Here is a 21720-nt window from a genome sequence, read left to right as displayed (position 1 = left end):
TACTAGGATGAGGATTGGGAAGTGGGGACAACGTAACAGATTGTGAATTGGGTACATGGATGAGGAGAAGGGAGGTGAGTATAATGGTGTACTGGGACAAAGAAGGGTCGCTGGGTTAATGTAGTGGATTTCTAAAGGGTTACTGGGATGAAGAAGAGGGAGGTGGGGCAAAGCAGCAGATTACTATTGGGGTATTGGGATGAGGACGAGGGATGTGGGGATAATGACATGGATTACTTTTGGGGTTTTGGGACAAGGGAGAGGAATCTGGGGTGATTGCATGGTGTACGATTAGGGTACTGGAATTAAATATGTTTGCTACTCTTTTGGCACTGATCCCTAAGAATGTTTGCATATAATATTTAAAAAAAAGGACAACAGTTTCACATTGATTTATATCCAAACGTAGACTGTGTTGACATTTCCCCTTTGTATGTTGAAAGTTAATTCTAAAATCTTCTTCCAATGCAACTAACAGTTTGTATTCATTCAATCTTTAGGTGTGGCCAGACTACCCAAATGTAACAGTGGATGAGTCACTATCATGGGACCAGCAAGTTGAGGTATAGCAGCTTCTCATAGTTTTGTAGAGTGATGTTTTTCAATAATGCATGAACAAGTTGTTCTTGGAAATATTCTATTTCAAAATATTATTTGGGATTTTTTCCACAGGATTGGTAAACAGTAATATTGTTGAGTGACTGTTTACATCACATTAAGGATTACGCTTCGAATTGAATCCTTATTTAGCAATATATTGCATATGTTTTGTTAACACATTTTCTGAGAAGAACACTTTTTTTCTTGTTTTGCAATAATTATTTAGATTGATTAGCTCTTCAGTCCCAGGCATATATGTGTAATTGTAATACAGTGCACTTTGTTATTTTTTGTTTGCTGTTTAATGATCAGATGAATACTAGGCAAACTAACACATATCTTCAAGCTCTGTTATACTATTGGCACTGTTATACAATTGATTTGTATATTTTGCTGCGATAGAGCTTTATTTAATTGTACCTGTCAATTCATGTAAGTAAAGTGTTGAGAGGAAAACACACAAAACAATCATACCTTGTTTGCAAGTTATCTGGTTCATTGTTAAAATATAATTGCAAATTATGTGACCGATAAATACTGAGGGCAGAGGACAATACCACAAACTATCAAAAAGTGATGGATGAAACAATGTAATTTAATAATAACAACTGGCAATTGCTTAATTTGACTCCATTTCTTTAACCACATTTTCCATATTACACAAGTGGACCGGGCATGTGCAATCAATTCAGTTCTTGCCAGGAATGGGAGCAGTCCAGCACAGACTTTGAGGCTGTGTCACCTCTTCATAGTAACACAAGCAAACACAAACATGTTTCATCCTTGTTGGGCCATATCATTGAGGAGCAACTTAAGAGCAACTTTATGCGCACAGTTACCCTAGGGTTTGGCTGCGCTATACAAATACACTAACTAAACTAAACTAAACTAAGTCCCTAGAGCAAAGAGCAGGTAGTGATTTATAGCTTTTCATCCATCAGCTTCCCAGTCCTCGTGGCTAAGAAATGGAATAAGCTCCCAATCCACATTAGAGAAGAACCCTAATTCACACAATTTCACTTAAAAGTTAAAAAAACTGGCTCCACATACAACAACCAGACTGATCAGCCAAATTAACCTACCTCACCTTCTCCTCATCCTACTAGGATTGTATATATTTGCCTTCATCTCCCAGACTATTCCTCATGAACAATGTCAGTAAACCTGCTCACTTGCAATGATTATTACACCATACTAATTGCCCATTCATGTACATTTATTCATGTATACTCTTCATGAACAATGTCAGTATATCCGCTTACTTGCTATGATTATCACACTGTATTGATTGCCCACTCATATATACTGATTCATGTATACTTACCATGCAAAACTCTGACTCATTGCCCTTCATGGACCCCTGGGATTTGCAATTCCATGTCCACACAAATACCAGGTGATGCCGTTTGGGTTGGTAAACGCACCAGCGATCTTCCAATGATTCATGGATAAGATGTTCTCAGACATCCTCAGTTGCACCATTATTGTTTATTTGGATGACATTCTGGATTTCTTCACATCCCTGTCAGCCCACAATCAGCATGTTGCAGCGGTGCTGCGGTGACTGTGTCTTCATAAGCGTGTTGCCAAACCACAGAAGTGTGTCATTGAGGCTTCTTCATGTCCCTACTTGGAGTTTATTCTCTAGAAAGAAGGGATTCAAATGGACCCACAAAAGGCACGTGCCATCATGCAATGGCCGGTACTTCAGCCAGTCAAGGAAATACAGTGCTTTCTGGGGTTGGTAAATTTCTTTTGGAAGTTCATCAAAAACTTCTCCGAAATCGTCATGCCTATAACTGCACTCCTTAAGAAGAATATTCGCTTTGAATGGAATACTGAAGCCAATAATGCTTTCCAGCAATTGAAATTCACCTTCTGTACCTCTCCCATTCTTCAACAACTGGATCAAACAGCACTGTTTATTGTGGAGACGGATGCTTCGGCCGGTGCCATCAAAGCAGTAATGCTACAGGTAGGGGCAGATAAGGAAGAGCATCTGTTTGTTTACTACTCCTATACGCTTACCTCCAGTGCAATAAACGACTCCGCCCTGGAGAAGGAGCTCCTGGCCATCCAACAGGCCTGTGTAGAGTTGCGTCAACTTCTTCAAGGAGCCACACAACCCTTTCAGATCCACACAGATCCCTGCAATCTCCGGATGCTCCAACAGACGGAATCCCATGATTAACAACACGCCTCGTGGGCTTATTACTTTTCCCAGTTTGACTTTATCATCAAATATCTCCCAGGGAACAAGAAAATCCTAGCGGGCAGCCTCTCAAGAAGCGTGAATGACTACTCTGGAAAATGTACCTCCACGGAAACCCTATTGTTAGGCAAGAGGTTTATGTATGAGGTTAACACCTTCCTTTGGAATGTTAGAAATGCCTCACACAAACCTCCTTAAGAAGGGAAGGCAGTCTTCTATTTGTTGACAAACATCTGTTTATCCCAACTACTGAGCTACAGAACAAGGTAATGTCCTGATGGCATGACCTCAAGGCAGCTGGACACAAGGGTGTGGCAGCCACACTCGATTTGGTTTCCCATACATTCTGGTGGCCATCCATCCAGACAGATGTGCGAGATTATGTACTTTCCTGTTCCACTTGTGCACAAAGTAAATATTACACAGCAAGACCTTTAAGCCTCTAATAACAAGATCCACCTCGCTTCGGTCCTTGGCAACACATGTCTACCGACTTCTTTGTGGACTTACCCCCTCATGTAGTTGTACAGCCGTTATGGTGACAATAGATTATTTCAGTAAGATGTTGCTCTTGTCTCCTCTTTCTGGAGTACCCACTGCTCCACAAAAAGCCTCTGCTTTTATGTGTGATGCCTTCAGGTTACATGGACTCCCACATACAGTGGTATCAGACAGAGGCACCTAATTCACTTAGTTGTTCTGGTCTGCACTTTGCAATCATCTTGGTATCCGCAGTGCCTTATCGTCCGGTTACCATCCACAGAGCAACAGGCAGACAGAAAGACTAAATCACACCCTAGAACAGTACATCAGTTGTTTTACTAACAATGAACAGGATAACTGGTATACACTATTACCAATGGCTGAATTCTCGTACAATGACACCATCCATACTGCCACAGATATTATCCTTTGTTTTACATGTACAGATTTCATCCTAAGCATCTTCCTGCATTCATTCTTCCACCTTCTTGAGTGCCTTCCATTAACTCTGTTTTGAAAGACCTGAAAAGAACACATAAGGATGCTTATAAAATCCTTGGAAGGAGTAAAAAGAGGAAAAAGATCTGTGCGGATTGTGGATGAAGGAGCTGTCCTGAGTGGGAAAATTAACATAGGTTTGGTTGTCGATGAAGCACCTCCCTATGAAGCACCTCCCTAGGTGGATTCGACCTTCCAAGTTGTTCCCTCAGTGTATCAGACCTTTTAGAATCCTATACAAGGTTGATCTGGTGGCCTTCAAATTACAGTTACCAAAGAACCTGAGACTGTTGCATCCAATTTTACATTCATCACTGCTCAAACCTTACCTCCCTTATAGATTCCATCGAAGAAAGGAGAAAAAGTGTAACATTAGGGAACCTGGTCCTGAAGAATACCAAGTCTCTCACATTATCGACTCCAGGTACTATCAGAGTGCACTACAGTACCTGATCCATTGGAATGGATAGTCTGATATGGAAAGGTCTTGGTAGCCTGTTCATCATATCAATGCTCACCTTTTGATTCAAAATTTTCATCATCGACACCCCTGGAAACCCAGCAACCCCAGTTTGAGGAGGGGTCATACTGTCATGCCACTCCGTTGGAGTGTATGGAGGCTCTGGCGGCTAGCGTCGGGATTTGTTCCCTCATGTTCAGGACATAACAACAACTAGCAGTCTAGTTGTTCCCAAGTTGGCCATCTTTGGTTTATTGCTGCGATGGAACAACATCTGGCTGCGTTGCAACCCTTCTACTTCAGGCTGAAAGCAGGACGCTGGTTCCTTGTTTCCTTGCCACTTGTCATCTTGCCCTATTCTTGCTTCCATTATGGATGCTTCCCTCTTTGTTTCCCCATCCTGTCCAGCCTCCTCTCTATACCCCTTCCCATGTCCCTTGCTGCTTACACACAGTGTTTTCATTCAATCCGGAACTGGGTTTATTACCTACCAGCCCCAGTAATCTTCTGCCAACCACCGTTTGGGACGCCAGCTGTTATTAACCTGCCAGAAGGACAATACAGCATCCTGGATTTTTTGTGCTGTGAAGGCTTTTTCCCTGCTGGGGCTATCTCCCAGGAGGTCCATGTTGCTTGGGTTATTTTTCCCTAACCAAGAGCAGTAGCCTCCAATGGGGGCAACCCTAGCTCTTCACCAGCAGATGGACTGCCAAATTAATGAAGGAGGAGGAAAAGAAGAAACAGGGGACTTCTCCAGAGACTTCTATGGATTCTGCAGGTGAGGACGTGAGGGCTTATCAGGACGATTGTGATAGGGGAAAATAAAGCAGGTTCATTGCTGGCATCTTATCTCTGAGCTAGTAATCAAAACAATACACTTTGGAGGCTGAGAGACCTCTGTTACTCAGGGATGAGCACATTGCAGGGGAGTTTGAAAACATTTATGAGACCCTATAAACATCTGAACTGAACCCATCATATTCCCAGATCGATGCATATCTAGACAATTCTCAGCACGACGAGTGGACCCACATTCAGCAAAAAGAGTTTTTATCCTTAGAGTGGAGAATACCAATAGCTGAAATTAAGTTGGCGTTAACCAAGTTGAAGAAGGGCAAGGACCCTGGCTTCGACAAATTCCCTGTACATTTAATTTACTCATTGTTGATCTGTTTGCCCCAAAATTCTAAACCCTGTTTGAATGTTGTTCCTCTGAGGTGGCTCCTGTTGGAACCTTCTACCACGCCATGATTCAGTTAATTACTAAACCTGGGAAGCGTCCACGGGTGGCGTGAAACAATAGACATACTTCATTAATTAACGTAAAGGTGAGGATTTATGCCCAGATGTTAGCAATGAGACTCAAACCTGTGCTACCTAAACTAATACATACGGACCAAACCAGCTTCATTAAAGGCAGATTGTCAATTGCTAACACCCACCGTTCTGTTAGATCTTAGATTTAGCTAAACGCTCAGACAGGCCCTGGGTGGCTGTTACATTAGATCCTGAAAATTCATTTGACAGGGTGGGATGGTCATTGCTGGAGATGGTGCTTCAGTGGCACAGATTTGGCCACATCCCAGCTGACCAAGTATTATATATTTACGTCCCAGAGCTACAGTATTTGTAAATGGAATCTTTTCCCGTTATTTCAACTTGACAAGAGGCACAAAACAAGGCTGCCCCCTTTCCACTCATATGCAATAACATCTGATCAAGGTAGTGGGGTTCCATGGTTTTGCTATTAAAAAATCAGCCAATACGAATGATATCTAAGCTTACCTTGAGGACCCGCAAACTTCCATCATGCCCTATTTAGAAGAAGTCTCATGTTACTCTGCGATATCGGGGTATATGATTAACGTGGATAAAACAGAAGACATGCCCCTTAAGAAATACTCAAATACTGCTATAGAGCACACATTTGGGCTCAAATGGCAGCAAGAGGGTATTCAATATCTGGGGATCAAGTTTTCTGGACATAAGAATATGTTACAGGGATCAAAATTGGGATTTGTTGACCAGCAGCAAAACGCAGCTCATGGGTATCTGGCATAACCAGTTAGGCAGGAGCTACCTCTGGGGAACCAGGAGCTAATACAGAGTGCACAGCAAATATAACTTTGCACAGATGCACACTCTAACATTTTGTCCATGTCATGTTATCCAATATGCTCTAAATGTCCCTTAAGTGTGTTCTTTATCTTTCTTTCTATATATTCCCAAACATACCTAGTAGTTACAATTCACATACCTACGTTTATATGGCACCACTTGCCCAAGGAGTCAAAAGTAGGTCCTTGTAGCTATTGGTATTAAGCTAACCAGACTCCTTTTGGCTATAACCAGGAGCTAAATAGCTCCCAGCTCCTGGCAATTGTGAACCCTGTATTAAAGCTGAACTGTGATATAATTAAGGCTAAGATTGAGTGCCCACTGAATAAGTGTTCCCCGATCCTACTCTCTTGGTGGGGACAATTAGAAACAATTAAGATGTGTGTATCTCCAGTGGTCTTGTACAGTTTGATGATGCTCCCCATGGAGTGACCAACCCTGTTTTTCAGAGATATTCTGAAGATTTCTGTGGAGGGAGAGCAAACCCAGAACAGGCTACAACTGCATTCCTCGTGTGGAGGGGTGGACTTCCTGAACTTTAAAAGATGCTTCTATGCCTTTGTGATTAATCTGGGAGTGGGATGGTACTCTGAGGCAGACCTAACCTTGCACGCAGTCTGCCATGATTTGAAGCAGCAATGACATCCCTGTATACAACTTGCGACTGTCCACAGCTCTTAGCCAAACCTGTAGTTTGGGAGCTCGAACCAGTCTCATTTACCTGCAAAGCTCTGAGAACTTGGGCGACTGCAACCTGAAAGGCAATTAAGCCTCACCAGCCGAACCCTATTTGGCATAATAAGGACTTCACGGTAGCCCGCAACACCTTGTTTTGACCTAATTGGGCGGGTCGGGGAATATTATAATGGCATCAGGTGTGGTCTATCTCTGGTATGCCCCTTTTACAGAAGAAATATGGCCTTTCAGATGGGACCATTTTAAGGTATGTACAGATGTTACAGTGTGTTTTCAAATCAAAAGTGCTGAAGCTTACACAGCCATACCCACAGAAAAGCCCCTCAATCAGCCTCAGGTATTTATAAGGCCCTCTCGGCAAGGGTATCACTGAACTCAAACAGGAAGATTGAATTGGCTTGGAATGTTGACTGCAATACGGATTTTTCCCATTCTTTATGGTCAATGATATGGAATAAAATCAGGAGCACATCCATGGCAGTGTCAATCACTCAGACACGGCATATGCTCTATTATAGAGCTTCATTTATACTGTCTCGTTTTGCAAGAGCAGGTGGTCCTCCTGGACGCCTTCTTTGTTGGTCTTGCAAGGAGGAGGTAGGATCCGGAATCATAAGTAGTCCACATGTATATTCTCTTTACCCTTCTGGAAATCAGTGAGGCATTGGATCCAGTGGATCTGTCACGTTTGCTGCCGCTTCTCTTCTGCTGCCATAGTGGCTGGAAGTGTGTACCTTCCATTTGATGGCAATGAAAGGCAAGGCAAGCCGCTGGACACGCTAATAACAATAGCCATTAGAGTAATCACATGAAACTGGAAAGCTTGTTACTGCATATCTGCAGTGGCATGGTGGAATTTGGTGGCCTATGTGCATCCTGTTGAATCTTGCATACTTAGGAAGGTAGGATGCCTGATGACAAGATCCAATCGCTGGCCTCTGTTAGAATACCTGAATTCCCGGAACTGAGGGAAAGCACTACTGATATGAAACAGGAATTGATATTAGGTTAGTGTGACATGTGCAAGTTGTGCTCTGTAGCATGAGGTTGCAGTATGTATTTGTAACTGAATGACTCCTTCTGTTTCTTCGCCTGTTTTGAGTACAATGTTTATCTGGGGCCTAGCCCACTGGGCCAAATGTTGATCTGGGAGCCCCTGCCTTGGGACAACTATACTGGTAGTGGACATAGAGAGTCCTTCATGGTGTTGCTCCCAGTGAGTACGTAGGGGTGGATATGTTGGTTCGATTTCGTTATATTGTGTTGATTTGGGTAATTCTTTAATTTCATGAATTCCGTTAATCTCAATAATGTTTTTATTTTTATTTTGTCGAGGTATATTGCTCAGACAGCCTAACTTCTTTATGATGTATATATATCTGACATTGATAGGCACAACACATAGTATATTACTCCATCACTGATGCATTGTTCTTAGACTCTGCTTGAACTTGTCTTTCTGTCTCTGCTCTCTCTTTTTCTTTTTTCCTTCCTCCTTAGCTCTCCGTGTTCTCTCTCATTTTCTTCTCTGTCCTCCTTCCTCTATCTTCCCCACTTCTGCCTCCCTTGTGTATTGAATATATGCAGAATTGGGTTTGAGGTTCCAGTAACTGTGTTCTATCTAATTGACATGGACGCCTTTTGTTGGATAGACAGGAATTGGTCTGGGTTGTAGCCAGTTCGCTACTCGCGTTGTATTATTTCTGAACAGCCTTCTTTTATTTGTATTTTTGGTTCACTATGTATTCTTCCTGCCGTATTGATACAATAAAATGTGTAAACACAATAGAAAATAAAAAAATAAAAAAGATGACTACGAGGAATGCATAGTGGGATTATGTTACTTGATTCATGAATCTTTAAATGCAAAGTTATGTAAGACAACCATGCCATATAGCAGTCGATAAATAATTGCTGATCCAAAAAAATGTAACACTATAGGCCTTATTTACAACGTGTTTTTCAATGGGATTGCATTATTGTAAAATGTGTTTATTAATCAGACCCTACATCATGTTAATGAAGAGTAACATGCCACATCAACTGCACAATAATTAAAAATAGGTGGGTTCTAATAGACACAATGAGACAATCAGGTTGTTGCTCTCAGTAATCAAACGAAACATCTCAAATAATGCAGCATCTGCCTTCTTTGTTACAGAAGAGAAAAAGTAATACTAAGGAAAGATAACACATTCTGCAAGCTAGAGATGACTGAACAACTTTATGAAACCTTCCACTTGATACAAGTTGTGGAGGCGGCATGGGTAAAAAGAAGAGCTGTGACAGTTCCTTTTGGGGTTCACTTATTGAATGTAAAGAAGAGTGGTAGATCATTTTCAAGACTAGAACAACACGATGTCGGAAAGGCGGGGTCGGGGGGCTGTTGAAAACATGTTTGCCCCAAAATGTTAACCCTTGGAATGAAGAATTAATACGTATTGGGCCTGATTTACAAAAGCATTATACAATTGCGCATTCCCATTGAAAAATTGTTGGTAAGTAATGCCCACTGTGTGGTGCAAGTAGTGTGGAACATTGACAATCTTGCCATTTAGCAGCACATATTCAGTGCAGCTGGCATATATTGTTGTTGACAATACTTCTATATCACAAATATTGATGTCAATAATTATATTTGCATATTATTTGTTATAATTTCTGATAAATATATTTCACAATGGTAACATTTCTTCAATGCATAGCATGTTTTCGTTCTTTCTTTCTGCACATTAAACAGCAATTATATTTCATATAAACCATTTGAGCATGTAGCATGCTAAAAACAGTGTCTGAAAAGAGAAAGAGAAAGGCAGACAGACACACACAAATAAACACACACTCACTCTCTAAGACACACACACACACACACACACACACACCACTACAAACGATTCCTCAAGTATGATTGCTTAAATCACATGGTTGACAAATGGCTCATCATTGAATGCAAAGCAGCAACATCCAAGTAACAATTCAAACTATTAACTACTCCCAAAAAGACACCCACTGTGTGTACTGTTTCGACTTATCATTGAAGCAGACCATACAGCATTGTTAGAACTCTTTCAAGCGCAGGAACTAAGAACCACAAAGAAGACCATCGATACCTATGATAGATTACATTGGTGTATCGTACACATTAACACATGTTCTTGATGTTCATCAATGGAAATGTTCTCACCTAGTTTCCAGTGATACATAGCATGCATCATTTGTAAAAATCAAAGTCATGTGTAGGAAAATGCATTTTTTTTACATACTAGGCAATCTTTGAGTAAGTCTTTGAGTAAGTCATCAACAAGTTGGCTCATAAATTATTGTAAACATGTGTGGCTTTTAACATGCATGTTTCAAGGATTTTCATTAATTCATAAGTATCTCATCTTTCACAGTTATATCGTTCGTATGCAGCATTTCCCGATTTCTTCAAAGAAAAAACGATCCAATGGTGGCAAACTGAAATAGATGACTACTATCATAAACAAAATATACGTTTTGATGGGCTATGGATTGTAAGTAAATGTGATCAGAATTTCCTTTGTTGACTCATTACAAAATCACCGTACCTTTGGATATGTCTCATTACATTGCCCGATTGGCATTTTTTCTGAAAAATAAAACAGGAAAATTACTCTTTACATGAATTGAAATATCGCTCTTTGAGCATAACTAAATGTAAAAACAAGCAAGTCATGTGTAACTGCACATCTAAAGGTAAAGTGCAATGAAATTATGAGAAAACAGTTTTGAAATTGTAAATGTGATGATGGAATAATCAATGCTAAGTCATCAAGTGTAGATGCTTGTAGTTGGCAATACAAATCACAAACATAACAATTGAAGAAAAGATTGGGCTACATTCCCAAGTGTGAAACAAATAATCAACGGTGTCTTAAATTTTGTATGTTCCAAACATTTCAGGTTATATTTAAATAAAGAACCTAGTTTATACTTCTGGATCATGATGTTCTGAAAAGTTCCATGCTGGATTTGCATGTCTATAAATAACTTCACTGATATCCGCTAAACAATAGTATTAAGCATCTAATACGAACATTAGTAGTATGGAGGCATGCCATTCTGAAACAAATAGTGAACTCCCATGTGGAGAGGATTTTCTTAGTAATACAACGTTTGCTGATAACTTTACTAGGGATGGGCCAAAAAGCTTGATCTAATTCAAATCTATTCAAACAATGTGGTTTAAGTCAGTTTGAATAATTCAAACTGATTTGGTGCAGAAGCCAAAATGATTCAAAAACATTGAAATCTCCATTTTGTACATATACATATGCTTGTTGGTTATCATGTGAATACTTTGCTGCTCATGAATAAAAGGTAGTTTAACCACCTCAAACATCAACAGGCGTTTAAGCTGATTCAAAGTGATAAAGCTTTTAAAGGAGGGGTGAATTGTTCAGAGTATCTCAGAAAACTAAGAATTAATGTACAATTGAAGCCAATTGTAGCTTTTATTCAACGGGGTGAACACTGCAGAACATCACAACAAATAGAAACATTTTGAGTTTCAATCCTAATTAAACATCTGTTTAGTCATTGTCAAGTACAAACAAACACACTTGATGGACAGAGTCTTATTTTTATGTCTGCTGTAGATGAATAAATGCAGCTTTATTTGAATTATATTGTTGATTATTTTTATACACCTTTAAACAATATAAGATTTAAAAAAGTAAAACAAATGCTGCAATTAAGTTGGAGAAGAAAATGCTTTAACGTTACAAGAACATCATTACAACATGGAAAGAAATGTAAATAATATATATATATTATTGTACGTACATTTTTAGAAGCCTATAAATTACTTTAAAACAATGAAATTATAAACCAGAAAGCACCATTGTGTTTACATGTGTTGACCACATCTGCTCTAACATATGTGTATCTAGCTGGGCTGCTTGCAAACTGCCCGTTTGTATATTTATTCTCTGCATTTTTCACCACCACTTGGTTGTATTCCTCATTGTACTGTGCTTCATCATCCGCTGAGGGTTCTTCTTTCCACTGCTCCACTCTGATCTACTTTCTGGGTGAGTTCTTATGGCTGTTTGAATCATGCTCTGGAGAGGCACTCTCATGTAGCTCCTGCTGGGGTACTGATGAGCATTAGTGTCTGGATCTTTCTGACAGGTTGTGAATCCAACAATGACTAGGTCTCCCACTATACTAATGGGGGATGCACTGTTAGTAGCCTCATGAAAAAGGGGACTTTGGCCGGAAAAGGACTCTAGAGCCAACTGCTGTTTGCAGGATTGAGAGGTGAATCAGGGTTGTTGCAATCTGCCACACTCTCAGGGAGTCCTCTCAGTGGGGAACACTGGTTGTGCCACTCTGTTGAGAGTCATGCTGTGTGTGCAGCGTGTTGTGCCTAGGAAGTGTCTCTATGGATGTCCTGTAATTGACAGAACTTGCACAAACTATCTATCTATCTATCTATCTATCTATCTATCTATCTATCTATCTAGGAAATTACTTTTGTTATAACATATGTTTTTGCGTGAACCGTTTATAAAGATATGTAAAAATATATGTTATGATGAAGTTAATGTATGAACATTTTAAGGTGATTATTGTTTACGTTTTATTGAGCTTGGTGTTACATTTGGTGTCACTATTTTTAGTACATGTTGTAACTTATTTAAACATGTAAACATTGTTAAAAACATAATATAGAAAGGTAGAACACGTCATCAACATTTGTAATCTCAGCTGAGAAATGATGGGCACTTGACTGTAATCTCAGTGAAACCACTAACAGCAAAATCATTGTATTGACTTCCACAATGCTCTGCCAAATATTAAGGGTAAAATAATATTTTAACAGTGGCAGACCTCTTCTAATGGTAGTTTTAGTTATTAATAATTGTCTTGAACTCAGTGTGCCAAAGTAATGTCTATGTCCATTCAGTATTTCCCTACATTTATGCAAATGCTATTTTCATACTGTGAGTATGGGGTGTTGTATTCTTCTTTTTTTTTTTTTATTTAACTCTCCATTTTTTTAAGTTTCCGTAGGGTCCAAAATGTATGTTAGAAAATGCCATGGAAAAACCTTGTCAGTTAAATTCAGACTGCTCTCTGTTGTCATTCACAGGAGATGGTATGGTATGGTAATGTTTGGTAATGTTTATTTGTATAGCACCTATAGACAAAGCAAGTGTTTCAAAGCGCTCAAGGCGGGGGAAAAAGGGGAAAAACAACAGTCGATCAGAGCCCTTGAAATTCTGAAATGATACGAGTCTGCACAGGCAGAGTAAGTGCATATAATACATTGACAGTTGAGATAACAGCAATATGGTCTGATGACGATTCTGCAGTTTTTTCAAGTGTATACGGCACCACCATGCACGGAGGGAAAGCCGAGGGGAAAACAGATATACGATCTTCAGGCATGGTACAGTTCAGATTGTGCAAGTGCAGATGGTTACAGGGGAGGGAAGGGGGGACAAGTCCAGGGGGGGGTCCAAGTGAGCTCAGTCGGTGAAGGCTAGGGTAAGTGCAGAAAGATTACCTCTCTTGGGTCATTGACCAAGTACAGTGGTGATGAGGCAAGTGCAAGGCCCGGAGGCAAATGCGAGAGGACTGGAGAGGTTGCCAGGGACCTGTGAGACTCTGAGGTACATCAGGTGGGTGTCTAGTCAAAGGATAAAAAAAAGGGTCGACAGGACAAGGGATCGACACCAAAGGGTTGACAGGACAAAGGATCAATTTTTTTTAAATTATATATTTTTTTTAGGTTTTCGTTTTGGAAAAAAAAGTGATTTTTAGCAAAAAAAGCAAAAAATAAAAAAAAAGTGAAAAAAAAAGAAATTCGATCCTTTGTCCTGTCGACCCTTTGGTGTCGATCCTTTGTCCTGTCGACCCTTTCACTGTCGATCCTTTGACTGGCAACCCACCAGGTAGCCAGTCAGCAAGGTGTACGGAAAAGGGAGGGAGAGAGGGATAGTGCAGAGAGAAAGATTAGCAGGGTAGAGGGAGAGAGTAGGAAGAAAAGAGGAATGTCTTAAGAAGTTTCCGGAACTTAAGGATATCGGGCTCAAGAGAGCGGCAGAGAGGCTATTCCAGAGAGAGGCCCCTGCTGAGGATAAAGATCTCCCTCCAAATCTCTGCTTGGAGAACCTGCTCACTCGCAGAAGGTTGGAGGTAGAGGAGTGGAGGGCTCAGGAAAGACAGTATCTAGGAAGGTATTGTTGCAGATAGGTAGGTCCCAGGCCAAAGACAGCCTTGCGGACAATGCTGAGGGTCTTGAACTTGATCCTTGCAGCCACGGGGAGCCACGGGGCACCAGAGAGAGAATGTCCCTGAGCTTGAGGCCAAGGATAAGTCTCATGGTTCTGTTCTGGATGAGTTGCAGAAGGCGCGGAGCAGAGGCAGGGTGGTTAAGAAAGAGGCTGTGGCAGTAGTCCAGCCTTGAAATAACCAGGGCTCTGGAGATTGTGAGCCGCTGGCAGAATGCGAGAAAAGGTATAGTACCTCTGAGGAGATGCAGCTTTTAGATGGACTTCTTAGAGATATCCGAAATATGGGAGAAGGAGAGAGTGGAGTTCAAGATAACCCCAAGGTTGTTTGCCCCGCAGGGGGGTGCAGGCACAGGTCCAAGGGAGGCCAGCCAGAGAGAGAGAGTGGAAAAGTGGGAGCAGTAGTCCCAATGCGAATTATCTTAATTACTTGAATTGAGGCTAAGGTCATTTGCGGCACACCTTGAGTGAATTGCGGACAGATCATGAGATATGAGCGAGTTGGAGAAGGTGGCTGAGGGTAGCCTGAAGGAGAGTTGCGTGTCATCTGCATAACACTGGAAGTCTGAGATGAAAGTGGCAACCACATGTGCCAAGGCAGCCATGTAGACATTGAAGAACCAGGGGGACAGGTTAGAGCCCTGGGGAATGCCACAGGTTGAGAGAGTGATAGTAGAGAGAAAAGATCCAAGTTCCACCTGGGATGGGCGGTCAGAAAGGAAGGAGGCTAACCATACCAGAGCCTGACCTGTGATTGCCAGGGTATCACAGAGATGTGCAATCAGGATGTTGTGGTTTACTGTGTCAAAGGAAGAGGAGAGGTCAAGAAGAATGAAGACAGAGGGAGTTTTAGTGTCGGAATTTGAGAGCAGGTCTTCACAGGTGTTTAGAGGAGCAGTTTCCCTGCCTCTGGCTGTTCCAAAGCCAGACTTGATTGTCATGGAGGCAACCAACAGAGTCAGTATTTAGGGTGAGCTGAGAGATAGCCAAATTCTCCAGGAGTTTGCTGAGGAATGGGATTATAGAGCTAGGGTGGTAGTTTGCCAGAATGGAGAGGTCGGCAGAGGGTTTCTTAAGCAGAGGGTGCACAAGGGAGTGCTTAAGCGAAATTGGAAAAACTCTAATGGCAAAAGAGAGGATGCAGAGATCATCCAAGGATGGAGCGAGAGAGTCAATGTTGTCCTTAATGGTTTTGGAGGGGCATGGGTCCACCTGTTTAGAGGAGGCTTTCATAGACTGGACTTGTCTGGGGATCTCGTCAGGTGTGACGGGAGTAAGAGAGGAAAGGAGAAGTGGTCGAGGTGCAATGGGAGGCTCAAGAGGTGTGGGCGGATGGTGTGGTGTGGAAGGGAGAGAAGAAAGGATGTCTTGGGTTTTTGCAGTGAAATGTGAGGCCAGGGACATGCACAGGTCCTGGGTGGGTGTGACAACAGAGGAGGCTGCTGCAGGATTGGCCAGTTCTTTACAGACTTTGAAAAGTTCAGCCATGTTGTTTGATGCAATGGAGATGCAGGCTTGAATAAAGAATCTTTTAATGTTGTTGATGCAGAGTCGATATTGCCTTTAAAGGAGGCGGCAGGCCAGTTTGTCAGAGGCTACACCTGATGAATTCCATTCCCGCTCAGCTGTCATACACTGTACACATATATCTGTGATCTGTGATTGATTGAATACATTAATGAATGCGGGAACATATTATAGTACTCAGATATGAAAGGATGCTATACTTTGTTTTCTAATTGCTCCATACACAGCATTTGATTGTCAGCCATCTTCGTGAATGGTCACTATACAAGCTCACCATTTTAATTAGGAAATCATGTTATTCTTTTGTCTCATAGACATTAGCATTTACAGCGATACAAAAAAACGATCTGTACAAACATCACTCTTAAGCATGATATTCATTAGTATCTATACAATATAATATATGTTACAACATTTTTAATGAGTGTGTGTTTAACCTCTTTCACCTATCTTCATTTAAAAAAAATGTAGCTTCCTGTTTGCAAAATAGTCTAGTCTTATGAAACCAAATCCATGTTTGAATGTTCCTAAACTTATACTACTTTTTCTGTCATTTCTTTCAGATTTTAACTTTTTAAAATGTCCTATTTTACACCTCAAACTACTTTGAATCTGTTGATCTTCCGTGATCTTCAGCGATATTTTCTTGTTTTTATTTCATTTCACTTGTATTTATTTTCGTTTTGTATTTATTTTGTTGATTTTGATGTAATAGTATTTTGATATTAGGACTTTCTTCAGGTCGCATAATTTTGAATTTAATTTTAGGATGTCAATATCTAAATGTGATTTTACTATATTGAAACTAGAAACAAGATAGTGTGGGCCGAATTCATAGAAAGCTTTGTGCACTGCAGAGGCACTTTGTGTCAAAAAAGTGCACTTTGCGACAAGCAAATCTAATTTTGCTGATTCATGGATCAGACTTTGTATGGGTCTGCACTCACTTTGTGCTGGTCCTTTCTTACTTTGCGTGGTGCTGAGCGCTTTGCGTGACACACTGCGCAAAGTGTGGTGAAGGGCCAGCGCAAAGAAACAAATAATAGGCAGAACATGCATTTTCTCCATTCCTTGTGCAAAATGAGGAAGAACGAGGAATAAGTGGGTGTGTTGATGGACACGCTACATAATAAATAACATGCCCATTCAAGCGCAAACATAACCCAATTTATGGATTACTAACTGCAACTTCCCAGAGAGGAACCAGCCAATGCAAACCTTGTGATCTCACCACCATATGATACGCCACGGAACTTAAAAAGTGCAAAGGATACGTATATAAGCATGCAATGCATACCATTTCAAAGTTGCTCTTCCATGATGAATCCAGCTGTGGTGACAGTGATCATACATGTTTTTTAGGATGCCAAATGACAAGGTGTATGCAAGGTATAGAGATCCTCCCCATGTCATCCTAGACCTGGTCAAGGAGTGGGAGAAAGACCTTGCATCGCCCACCATCTGCTCCCACGCACTCACACCCCTGGAGAAGGTGCTGACAACCCCACACATTTTGGCTATGGCTCATTCCACCATGGAGGCATATCACAGGTCACACAATCCTGGTGCAAACACCAGGTATTGCGCTGCATTACATCCCATGTGCATAGGTACATATGCATTCCACGCACAACACAGACAATGCAGAGAGTGTGCCAGAGGTTTTATGCCTATGCACACTTCCCACAGATACTGGAACCCATTGATTGCACGCATGTAGTACTACCGCCCCCGAGCGACAGAACACATGTATCGCAACAAGAATCATTGGCATTCAATCAATGCACATGCCATCTGCGATGCAAAGGGAGACATCATGCATGTTAATGCACATTTCCCCAGAAGCACACATTATAGCTTAATTTACCACCATTCACCACTATGGCTACTCCATGGAAGGCTAGGTGGCCCACCACTTGGCGGATACTGAGTGAGAGGGAGTTTCAGAGTGTAGGAGAAAGAGGCACATCAAATTCTAGTGGAATTGATGGAAGGGATCACAAGGAGTAGTGCAGAGCCTGATGTCAGGTTTCTTTAGTGTAGGTAGACTGTGAGCCAGTGTTGGAGGAATCAAATTTTGTGGAGGGCACAGTTGGTGATGCAAATGGCCCTGAAGGTGGTGCATCGGACTATGGGAAGCCAGTGGAGCACCTGGAGTGCAGGAGTCATGTGTACCCTGGGGGTGAGTGCAAGGATGAGGCAGGATGTGTTGTCTTTGATTTATTGTGTCTTTCGGAGCAGAGGCACACACACAAATGGAATAAGAGCAGTCTAGGCGGGAGTGAATTATTGCCAACAGTGCTGTGACTTGGTTTTGGTACAATAGGCAAGGGAAGGATAATCTAAGGATGTGGAGATGTATATGACAGGATATATGTGCAGCGCTCATGTGGTGATAGAGTGTTCTGTCATGATCCATGGTGCATCCCAGGTTCTTCACTGAGCTGGATGCTTTGGGAGTGTGGTCTAGGGAGCACAGCCAGGGGGTGGGTTGGTGGAAGAGTGCTGTATTACTGCAAATCAGGATTCTGCTTCCACCAGGATTTTTGAGGAGGTGGTTAGCTGCCAGGCAGTGTTTTGAAATCTTTGTGTCCTGAGGTGAGGTCATGATGGGGAGCAGCCACGTCTTAGGGATCTTGGAAAGGATGTAGGTGTAATCTGTGTAGTTGTAGCAGGACAGGACATGTGAGTGGATAAGGGTGGGGAGGGGGCTTAGGCACAGGTTGAAGAGTAGGGTGGATAGGGAGTCCACCTGCAAGACCCTGTTGGAGAAATGGGGGAGGGATGAGGTGGGTTGTATGAAGATTTGTGAATGGTCAGTGAGGTAAGAGATAAACAATCTGAATTCAGTATCCAAGTTGCATACAGAGTGGAGTTTGTCGATGGGGATGCTGTCCTTGATAGTTTCAAAGGCTGCTGATGGCCCAAGGAGAATAAGTGCAGCACAGCCTTCTGAGTCTGCTTCCCTTTGTAGCAGTGCAACCAGAAACCAAAAACACATGCATGAATGTTCAAGGGGACAGGCACACACACAGACATGTGGCCAAACTCACATCTTCACTGACAATCACCATCACAAAATCCCATGATCCATGCAAATCATATATGTGCCACTTCATGCCAATATTAGGGTGCAAACGCCACAAGGCATGAATTTGATTGACAATGCACAACCTTACCTGTTTGTTTGTTTGTTTGTTTATTTATTTGTATTTGGGCACCGTCAGTTGTAATGTATTAGAGGATCTAGAGGTTCTGGTATTCTGTCTTAATGTAAATTTGTTAGCGAGATCGGGCGGGGCTAGGTGGTTAAGAGCTTTGTAGGTGAGGCATACGGTTTTTAGGTCTATTTTTTGTTGGATGGAAAGCCATTTACATGAATTTCTTGTAGCAGAGATATGTTCTCTTCTGGGGATATTTAGGGCGGCACGGAGTGCGTTATTTTGTAGGACTCGCAATTTATTGATTACCGTTTTATTGGCGCCTACATAAAGGCTATTACCGTAATCCAGTTTGGATTGAATGAGTGCTCTGGCTAGAGTGAAGCAGTTGTTGGGGGAGATCAGTGGTCTGCAGGCCCTAATTAGTTTACCAGTGTAGGCAGTGGCTGAGGCAGTCATATTGATTAGTTTGGCTAGGTTGGTATTCGTGTCTTTTTAGAAACCAAGGGTTTTTACACTCTTGGCGATGCGCATGGTGTTGCCGTCAATGGTGAAGCTGGTGTAGCTGGGACTGAGTTTCCGGATGGTGTTGGGTGAGCCAACAAGGAGCAGTTTGGTCTTGTCATCATTCAGGCAAAGGCCATGTGTGGCCATCCATGCCTGAATGATGGAGAAGACTTCATTGATCCAGTTGGCGTCCAAGTTGTAATTACCGGATAGGGTGAGGAGTATCTGGGTGTCATCTGCGTAATTCGTGTAGGTGACACCCAGATGGTCGAGCTTGTCGAATAGGGGCTTTGTAAATCTATTATACAAAGTAGGTGAGACACAAGATCCTTGTGGGACACCGCAAGTAATGGGGATAGGGTCGGCCGCTGCTAGGGGTGAGAAGACCCGCATGGTCCTATTGTCCAGGAAGGATTGGATCCATGTGACCGTAGAATGGGAGAAGTGTGCTGCCGATGACAAATGGTTGCACAGGATTTTATGGTCAACCAGGTCAAAGGCAGCAGAGAGGTCGAAGAGAAGAAGAATGGCAGCCTTACCTTTATCTTTGAGTTCGTCTATCTGGCACTTGAGATCAACAAGGGCCGTTTCTGTCCCGTGTTTTGGTCGAAAGCCAGATTGGCGAGTTCCTAATAAATGGTTTGTCTCGAGGTAATCCTGGATTTGTAGATAGGCCACTCTGTCAAGAATTTTTAGTAAGAATGGGACGGTGGTAATGGGTTTTAGTAGTGGTAGGACCCAGGATTGTTTCAGATTACTAGGGACCAAGTTATTGGAGAATGACAGGTTTATTAATTTGGTAATGAAGGGGGAGAGATCCCTGGCTGCATCTTTTACGATCTGTGCGAGGCAACTGTCCCCCTTGCAATTCGAGGGTTTCAAAGATGCTATAATTTGGCAGAGCTGTTCTGCTGTGATGCCCTCACCACCTCCCCCTAACCCTGTGCCTCTGCATTGGGGCCTGGTGAGCCAGTGTCCGGCAGAGGGCATGGGGACTATGGGGAAGAAAGGGTGCTGGGCGGACCTCTCAGGGAGTCCAGGTATTGGATGAGGCAGGATCCTTATAACAACATAGGACATTGGATTTGACAGCTAAAGGAGTCATTCATGCAGACTGCACATGTGTACATCAATGTGCAGTGTAATCTGAACCTGTATGTTTGAGGCTGCATGTCCAGTCAGAGGGCACCTCCCGTCCACTAAGAACTGCCCAGTCCCATTGCTTAGCCATCCCTAGATTTGAACTGCAAAAAGCAGGGGGTTAAAGCTTCCCGGTCCTAGCGTCCAAGCTCTGGAATTCTCTCCCTGCTACTATCAGAGCGTAAGAGTCTTTTCACACTTTCAAAGCCAATACCAGATCCTGGCTTTTCGACCTGCCTTAAGTCCCACACAGCGCCTCTGTCTTACTCTCTCTGACCTGCTGACTGTTTACTTGTACTTAATGTCCTGTCCATATCATGTAATGTCATTCCTCTGTGAATTCATGCATTGTGACTCCTGTATCTATGCATTTCTGTAACCTTACAAATTGTGCCCTGATGCCCCCGGGCCTGCGGGTTGCGCCTTATAAATAAATACAAATACAAATCACTCAAGGGGAAAAAAATATAAAAGTAAAAGTGTCCATCTTGGACATGGGTGAAGAAACAATATGTCCACCCTGGGGAAGGGGATGGGGGTTTGGGGTGGAGGGGGTGTCCACATAAGTGAACCATAAAGAGTCAACAGAAAATCCCAAAAATCATGCCCCCTCCATGGGCTCATGGACATCAGGGAACATGTGGTAGAGGTGGAGTAGGTGGTCTGGGATTGCCATCCTGTGGTGGATCCTGTGGTGGTGGTGGTGCATCCCATCCACTCATTGCCAAAGACTGGCTGCGGCTACTCGTCACACAGATGCATGTATGAGTAACCCAGTGGCGGTAAGGTCACGATTAACATCCTTCCTCATGTGCGTGCACTCATGATGCATCAGAGTGCTGGGTGAACGTCTGCCTCAAGGCGTCCATCTCCTGGTGGAGGTGTGACCTTCTCGCTAAAATCTTATCATGTAGTGAAGCCCTCAAGCTCTACATCTCACACCAGTGGGAGGTTTGAGATGCTAATATCTCCAGTTGCAAGCCTGTTCTCTGTGCCACCATATCTCGATGGAGGGAATCCCGCAGAGATGCGAGATCAGCCTGCTGGCTTTTGACA

General features: G+C 42.4%; 1 protein-coding gene across 1 annotated transcript in view; it reads left to right on the top strand.

Annotated features, from left to right (window-relative positions):
• SI (sucrase-isomaltase) overlaps positions 1-21720 on the top strand; it is a 1019699-nt gene that overhangs the window by 457100 nt on the left and 540879 nt on the right. The window contains exons 33-34 of the mRNA XM_069618482.1: positions 501-563; positions 10463-10582. Of these exons, the coding sequence (XP_069474583.1) occupies positions 501-563; positions 10463-10582 (183 nt within the window). The remainder of the gene's footprint in view (positions 1-500; positions 564-10462; positions 10583-21720) is intronic.

This window comes from Ambystoma mexicanum, chromosome 10 (assembly GCF_040938575.1).
Source record: "Ambystoma mexicanum isolate Mex_15411 chromosome 10, UKY_AmexF1_1, whole genome shotgun sequence".
NCBI lineage: Eukaryota > Metazoa > Chordata > Amphibia > Caudata > Ambystomatidae > Ambystoma > Ambystoma mexicanum.
The sequence above is the reverse complement of the archived record's forward strand: the minus strand, read 5'-3'. Positions and strand labels throughout refer to the sequence as shown.